General features: G+C 39.1%; 1 protein-coding gene across 3 annotated transcripts in view; it reads left to right on the top strand.

Annotated features, from left to right (window-relative positions):
- Positions 1-8,178, top strand: part of nlgn1 (neuroligin 1) — a 292,800-nt gene extending 284,622 nt beyond the window's left edge. For all 3 annotated transcript variants that reach the window (XM_025903035.1, XM_025903036.1, XM_025903037.1), the window contains one exon: positions 36-8,178. In XM_025903035.1, the coding sequence (XP_025758820.1) occupies positions 36-638 (603 nt within the window). In that variant the 3' untranslated portion in view covers positions 639-8,178. The remainder of the gene's footprint in view (positions 1-35) is intronic.
- The last annotated feature ends 564 nt before the right edge of the window (positions 8,179-8,742 follow it).

An 8,742-nucleotide genomic window follows, 5' to 3' on the forward strand; every position in this document is an offset into this window, starting at 1 on the left:
AATTAGTTATTAACCACTGTTTTTCCTGTCTTCAGATTCCTCCACCAGAGACTACTAATCGAATACCGAAGACCAAAGTTCTGGTGACCAAACGTCCTAACCCAACCCCATTCCCCACCGAGACACAGGACAGTCACAACCAACCACATCTTGTGGACCAGCGTGACTACTCCACTGAACTATCTGTAACCATTGCTGTGGGAGCATCCCTGCTTTTCCTTAATATCCTGGCTTTTGCTGCACTTTACTACAAAAAGGACAAGCGCCGGCACGACGTTCATAGACGCTGCAGCCCCCAGCGGAGTGCCGCAAATGACCTTGCCCACACTCAAGAGGAGGAAATCATGTCTCTACAGATGAAGCAGCACTCAGACCTGGACCGAGATTGCAGGGGGGTTGGCGACTCCCTGCACCCGCATGACGTGGTTCTGAGGACTGCCTGCCCACCGGACTATACTCTGGCCATGAGGCGCTCACCAGATGACATCCCGCTCATGACACCAAACACCATAACCATGATCCCCAGCACCATGGGAGGGCTCACCTCACTCCACTCTTTCAATACCTTCCCCAGCAGTGGCCAGAACAACACCCTGCCCCACCCGCACCCACACTCACACTCCACCACCCGAGTATAGCCCTGTGGATGCACCCATGCAGGCGGGACTCTGATGGCTGAGGCTAAAGCTAATGCTAACGCAGCAGAGACTGAAGGCCTACTTTCTGACAAACACAAGTATGTCATGAGATGAAATGCCATCCTGGAGTTGCCAGAAACCCATGGAATTACACTGGGACTGTACGACACCCTGTTAATACCTGAGGAAATATAGTCAAGAGTTTCTGAGGGTTTGGACCAGGGAAAAAAGAATAATTATCTTTTTGTACAAAAATTTAAGACAAGAAAAAAATACATATAAAGAGCTGAAGATAAACAACATCTAAAGCTAAAACAAAGAGGAGGATGTTTTTTTATTGTTATTATTTTTGTTCTGATATTGCAGCAAAACAAGGTACAGTAAAAATACTTTCTCTTTCTAGCAACAGATATGGCCTTCGGGATCTTTTGACAAATGACTGCTTGAGAGTATTATCTGGATACAGAAGAGAGCATCAGACACACCTTGGAGGTGAGAAGAAGGGAGCTCTTTGTAAAAGAAAGAAAGCGCATTGTTTTCCTTTGGCATCACGCTAGAGATTACTCTGTGGGGCACAATGTAGATGCCATGCAAACCAATTTAGGCATGTCTTGACATCATAAATGGAGGCTATGTAAGATAAGGTAAAAAAGAAAAAAAACAATTGTTGAAAAGAGCAAAGGAAAGACTGAAAACTTCAAGAAAAAGAAATCCTGTATGCACAACAGAACCATTTTGAGGAGAAAAAAATCTTGCAAATACTTTTCATCCATTTATTTTTGAGGATTGGGAACAATTTTATTGTATAGAACCTATTTACATATCTAGATCTGTACACTAAGCACCGAGGCTGTTTAAGCTCTCCTCTTTTCAGAGGGGCATCCATACTGCAAACCTGCCAGTAGAACTGAACCAGTAGGAAGTGGGGATCCACCTACTGGCTTTCTGGCATTTCCAACTTCAACACAGAGAGCTGGGGGACAAAGGATAATTGGATATTTTAGCACGATGCGCATGACAATTTATCTGCTTGATGGCTGCTCTGCTGATTATGTCATTATTAAGAATAATTTTCACCCTCTCTCTTGCATTGGAGAAATTTCAGACATATTTCTTGATTGGATTACAAGAAAACACACACCCTTGCAGGACCATGGGAAATACAATTCCAGGTTATGGATGATGTGGGCTGGAGTCGGGTGCAGAAAGGGGAGGGGCTGGAAATATGGTTCAAATTTTCTTGCATAACATGATATAGCTTGAGTGGAGCTGGGCATATAAGGACTAGTTTTGTACTCCGTGTGTTGGTACTACTTTTTGATAGTGGTTAAATCACATTACACTGTATCAATCAAACTCATTGTACCTTCAGTTGAGCTCAATGTTCTTTGGTATTCTACCTACTTGACCACTATACCGTATAGAAGTAATTACCTGCACTGTTTATTCCATTGCCCGTTTTTCTTTACTTTTAACTGGGAGGTGTGCTGACTGTGGTGGAGGGTGAAACTACTGAAAAGAAATGGTGGGAGAGTGAATTTCTGGAGCGTGTAGATTTTTTATTCATCCAATCGGGCACTGTAGAGCTCTTTAAACATGAATGCCTACACATGACTAACACAAGTCAAAGGGCAAGATGATAGGAAAAGCTAGGGTCGTAGTAGGCCAATTCCCATGATGCGCATTTCATCTAGTTTTTATCATTAGCCAAGGCTGGTTGTGTTAGGAGACGCATTGTGTTGGAATTATTGAATTATGTGAAGGAAGTAAAAAGGCCTCTCATAGCAGCTCTGAAGCCCACAGTCACTCCTCTTTACCTCATTTTGAAGAGCTACTTCTTTTCTTTTTTTAGCCCCACTCGTTTTCTACCAGGGATTCTCTACTGTCTCATCTTTTATACTGAGCTGACAGCTGGGCTGTTTAGCAAAGCGGCTCGTCTCACATCCGCACTGTCTTCAGTTGACCATCTACTGCAATGCTGTCTGCCTTTGCTAACATCTTCAGGTCAGTGAAGCCTCAGCAGCTAACGATGTTATCCATCGGTGTAGAAATGAGTCACAGTGCAGTCGAATCCAGTTGCTTAAAAGGTTGGAGTCACTGTGGGGGTAAAGTGGTGATCTTCAAAGCAGACAGAGACATGAATATCCTAGATGGCAAGTCTATTGTGCACAGATATAGAAATCTGAATGCTGGCGCAGAGATGCTACTTGGTAAGCTGAAACGCTTTTCTCCCTGTTTTCCCTTCACTAAAATGTAGATGTGTAGAGGCCTCTGTTGTGAGAATTCATCCTGCCCCTTTTGGCTTCCTTACAGGCACTGTGCAGTCATTCAAAATAATGAGTGCAGACTACTGTTACCCCATGTAACATTGTGGCAGACAAGCTGGATGAGGGGATAAAATCTTGTCTCTCACAGGAAATGTTGCTTTTTGGAATACGATTTAAATTGAATAAACTAATTTTATCTGTTGGCTCCAGATTGTTTCTCTGGATGAAATGAACAGCCAGTGCTCGATCTGGGATTGAAACAAAAGAGAGATTCCAAGGTTATTATCACACATCATCCTCGTGGGAATTTCAGAATCTGGCGAAAATCTGCTCTGTAGCTTTGTTGGCACTGTATCGACAAATCAAAAGCTTTCATACTTTAATACCGATAATATGTATAAACACTCTCATACACAACCATGTGATAAGAAATTACACCTGGGCTTTCCAAGTATTTTGTTTCCCCACACAAAATGTTTTATATAGGAAAACCCTCTACTTGAACTCAAGATTTATTAGACCCATATAAAAAGCAACATGACCTTGTTTTTGTAACCCAATTGCTCAAATGCACTTCACTAGATGTGGAAAGGACTCTTGAAAGAAAATTAAATGATGATGTTGGCTATGCAGGGATTTAGGAACATTTGTGCCTGAATGCACGCATCAACAACAAAGTAATTCCTATTATGTAGGTTACTCATTTAAAATGTGCAAAGAGTCACATGGGGTAGGTCAGATTGCACATAGTGAGTCCAAGCAAGACAAACAAAATCTGTTTTTCTTTGTTTATATGGGTTTATTACTGTTTTCTCACATTTGAATACCAAAACAATGTGTTTCATGATGTAAATCCAGTGGAGCACTACACTTGTTCACTTTTTTGGCTACAAACATGGCAAAAACAAAATAAGATTTTTATCTGTTTTTTTGTTTGTGTTGTGTTTTGATTTTTTTTTTGTTACAGTGAACATTTAATACTTTAATATGACACTAAAACCATTGAATTTATAATCCCCGTTGACTGACATGACCCTCTGCATGCCTACTGCATGTATGTAAGTATACAGTGCACCCAAACATGCAGTTGCAACTGAAACAAAACCAAAAAATAACAAACAAAAAAATTTAGAGCTCCATAGTTTCTGTCACTTTCTGTGATCAATCTTCCACACATGCTGTGGAAGATCACATCCTATGATTAATTGGGATCCAGTGTTCAATCTTTAAAATCTCTTAGCTAACTCACAACAAGTATCCTGTGGTCAACTCGTTCCAAAACAGCCATCTCAAAAGACAAAAAGCACTACGTAGTTTTGTCTTTTGTCTGGTGGAACCACAGCTTGCATGACTTTCCATCACATTTTAGGACTGCATTTTACATAAATCCACGTAATATGACAAATCATTCTAAGCATGACTTACTTGCATTTTAGTCATATTGATTTTAAAAAGCACCCCAAAAAACATTTCCCTTTTAAAGTTTGCAAAACTGCAGCATTAGCAGTAGGATGAAAGCCGCTGAGAACCAGTAATTACATCTCTACATGAAAATATCACAGGGGTTGAGATCGTATATAGCTAGCACTTGCCAAATTCAAACATTGCTCTCCAGAGAAATGACAAAGGGGCAAAGGCAGGGCCACCCACTGAATTAAACATATAATTGCACTGATGGGTAAATAGTCAAGCAATTGCAAGGCCATGCTAAGTGGGTGACAGCCAGGGATGAATCCTAATTAATAACTTGCCATGCATCCAATTGTCTGATTGATGATAGGTGAAAAATGTAAACCAACTGTAGCGTGTAAAAAAATGAGAGAAATGTTGGTCAGCACCTGACATATTTGAAATTATAAGTGGAAATTGCTAGAAACTGTACTGAACTTAATTTATAGTGGCAGTTGCTAACAAGATTTAGCCTCTGCAGTGACTACATGCAAATATAGTCCAAATTTTCTCATAAAGAAAAAGCAGTTGTGCTAGATTGCTTGAGGATGTAAAACTAGACAGGAAGACAGCAAAACTTTTTGCAGGAAAATGCAAAACGCAACGACTCTTCAATCAGGAAATATATAAGTAAGCAAATGCATTAAATACATTTAACAGTTTTGACAGTTGTGTATGGAAAAACATGGTTATCAAAGCAAATTGAAAGCAAATTGGCATAATTTGTGAGAAAACTGCAACTTTTGAAAATAACAGCACCGAATGACCTTTCCCTGAAGAGAAGTGCAGGCTTTACGAATTAGAAAGCTTTTAAAGATTAAATCTTAAAAGCAATGCACAAAATGAAAGTCTGATTTAAGCACCAGCTAGCTGCTGTTTCCCTTGCAGTTAGGAAGATGTGAAAAAGATTTAAAATACACAGTAGCAGATGAAGAGAATGCTGTGCCGAGCACCTCTCTGACCACAGATACGACCTAGCACCTTTATTGAGACTGAAGCAAAGTTAAGACATAGTGGTATTTAACTAATGGCATAAAACCCTATCAAAATCATATCGCACTACTCCACTTAACATACCCACAATGTGTATTCTAGATTTGTTCATTTATTGTCTTAACAGCACCAAAATTGAAGGATTCAGTCATTTTCACTTAGGCAACCTTACTGGAAGACTGATGCATTTCAAAGCAAACTAACTTGTTTTGCCTGGTGACATTTTCTCTATTAAGATTCGCAGTCTTTGGGTAAGAAATGGTCCACATCTAAAGCCGTGTCACCTTTTAAGCTGTATGTTGAATATGCCCTGTGAAAATGTCAATATTCCTTTCTTAGTGTTTCCATTAAAATACATTTTTTTATGGTGTAAGGAATATCTCAAATGCATTTCCTACCTCATAGAACATTTGCAAATAATAACTTTTGTGAATGTTGCATTTTCCATCCTGCTGTTATTCTCTTGTATCGATAGTAAAGTTTTATCAGGCGTTACCCTGTCCAGCTGTCAGTAAGCATTGCCAACCCCTGCAGCCGCCACAAATGTAGGTCATGTCTCCCTGCTCTTGACACAAATGTAAACGGTTGTGTACATGTGATGGTAGGTACTAGCAGTGCTGAGACTTTATCATTTAAAAAAAGTGCTTAACAGCACCTCTAGTGGTCATAGGTTCCACAGGGTACCTCAGAGTTTTGTTCTTCATGTTGTAAAAATCTCAGCTCACAACAAAAGTACAACTACATATGTTTTTAAGAAAGGGCTAGCATTTAATAGACTAGGGCTAAGAAACGTATATAATTATGAAACGTATGACTGAAACAAGGTGATAAATGTTCCCAATCAGCAGAACAGGGGCCGCTACAGAGACCCAGTTGCCCATCTCGTTTCATCTAATTTGTTGAAGTGTTGATTCACTGCTAAGAAGGCAAAAAGGAAAAAGAAAAAAATCCTTCCTTGCTGAATTTAGGAAACTGGAGTAATTGACACGCATTTTTTAAACTCTACATATCCAGTCCCAGAGTGCCACTGAGACTTTGCTACATATATATGACACTCTTTTCACTGAGAAGCATTTTGATTACATTAAAGAGTAGGAAATATCATAAACATATATTCTCTTAACACATCTTTTTAAAGTTAGGGCAAGTCACACACCTGCCCTATGATAGAGGAAACATTAAGCCTTAAAACTGAGAACTAATAACAATAAAACTTTATTGGATAGTGAAATGAGCAAATTAAATACAAAAGAAGTTCAAATTTAATTGCAGTTTTTATACTGTTTGTATGCTGTGGTAGTTTTACGTGGAACATTACAAAGTTATGAGAAAAGGGTATAACTTTTGTTTAAGTGCTGTGTACCATAACATCATAAACATACACCTTTTGCCCATCTTTTTCTAATCCAGCCTGTTTCATAACTGAATTTCTCTTATTTTTAAGAAGATTATTAAAATTCTGTCATTTTCTAAAGCCTTTGCGGGCAGGTTGAGCACACTGATTACGTGCAGCATGCGTGGGCAGGAGGGTCTTTACATGTGTGTTTGCTAAAATGCACACATCTTAAAAACAACAACAGCCAAAACACACACACACACGCACACAGTTGTAAAATCTTAAACATGACCTGCAAAAATCCGTCACCCCCCTTTTGAATGCATATGCTGGTATTGTTCATTTCCAGTTACCAGTATGCTCCTCTGTCAGCCTTGTAAACATTATTTCCATTAGTGTTTAATTCTATATTGTGCCTATTTTGTGTTTCTGTGTTGAATATCTAAATATTCTGTTTATTTTGTGTCATATGATGTCTTGCTTGTCCTGAATAAGACTTGAATTTGGATTTATTGGCTTTGTGCTTGTGTCAGCACTCATTTGTAAGAGTGTTGACATTCAAATGGCAGATGTGAGATATTAGTCTGAGAATGCCCCAGAGTTGAGAATGACTCCCATCTGGTGTCACCCTCCTTTAAAAAATTGTGTCCAATTAGCCCAGTCTCATGGCAGCTTGTGAAATAGTCCCAAAAATGCGATCTGTGACTTTTGGTTTAATCGTGACAGAGAAGCAACACTCCCACGGTCATCAGATGCGACTTATCTACCAGAAAATTACTTTTAGTAAAACTATTGCGTGTAAGAAGAATAAAACAAAAAAAATGGTAAAAATGTCTCTTTGATTAAGTTCTTGTAGTTATGCCACTATCCTCCTACTTTCTTGAGTGGACTTTAGTGCATTAAAGTGGAAGCTATCTAACATATAGGTATTATTTACATCTATTTCTCAAGCTACCGTGAGACGGTGTTAGTCTGCCATTTGCAAAAGGGGAACTTTCACCCAATCCAGGTAGCATTTCTTCAGTCATTTCTTTTGACTCCCAGCACCACTAGATTTTATTAAGCCAGTCAAGAAGGGTGAGTATACATCCAAACAGTTTGGGACTGCAAACACTTGTGAGACCCTGTTCTAGGGGGAAGCTTCATTTTTTTTTGTTCCTGTGTAAAGCTACGCAGATCGTGGTTGACAGTGATCCTGTGTTGTAGTGCAAGGGCAGAGAGGAACGAGCACTGCGAATGAATGTAACGCAACGTGCCATTTTCTGACCTCAAAGCGCAGCAGAAACAACAATTAAACCTCAGATTCATCCTGAGAGGTTTGTGCAAGCAGTCTGAAAGCTAAAGGTGGATTTGTTCTTTGAAAGTCATGTGAACCGGAGGAACTATGTGAGCAGGTCTGGCATTTGTATTGTAGATTATTTGTCACTTGTCTTTCTTTCTGGTTAAATAGTAATTACTCTTCTGGAGCACAATAAATGATTTTAATATGCTGATATGTTTTTTTTTCTCTGGAGTCTTCATTTATTATTTTCTGTGGCTGTTGCTAAGTTTACTAATTTAATTGGTGAAGCACACATCACTTCGTACTCGCGAGTAATTACTCTGGCAATTTATTTGTGGCGTGATTAAATTTGTTTTCTGTGACTGAAGGCTGAACAAGCTTTGTCCTAGGTAGAATGCATTAGAATAAAAACAGTGCCTGTAAAACCTCACCATGTTCTTACAGGACGTACACACGGAGATAGAGGGTGAACATCTGTCACTTTTGTTGAAATGGGCAAAAAATGTGACAACAAAATTAAAGAGTTTCTTCTACCGCATTTTTTTTTTTTTTTTATGAATTCTATGCGTTTATGCTCTTTGGAATGAATGACTGAACTCTGTGTGTGGGTTGTTATGCATTATGGTTCTGCATCCATCTGACAATAGGCTGGGTGTGCTTGCAGAACTGCAAAAGGTGAAGACGTGCAATATGGAATATGTATCTTGGCTGTTACCTTTAAATTACTACACATTATTGATGATTTTCATCTAAGCTTTAAAGTTTGCACAGAAGCCC

The sequence above is a fragment of the Oreochromis niloticus genome, linkage group LG23 (assembly GCF_001858045.2).
Source record: "Oreochromis niloticus isolate F11D_XX linkage group LG23, O_niloticus_UMD_NMBU, whole genome shotgun sequence".
Taxonomy (NCBI): Eukaryota; Metazoa; Chordata; class Actinopteri; order Cichliformes; family Cichlidae; genus Oreochromis; species Oreochromis niloticus.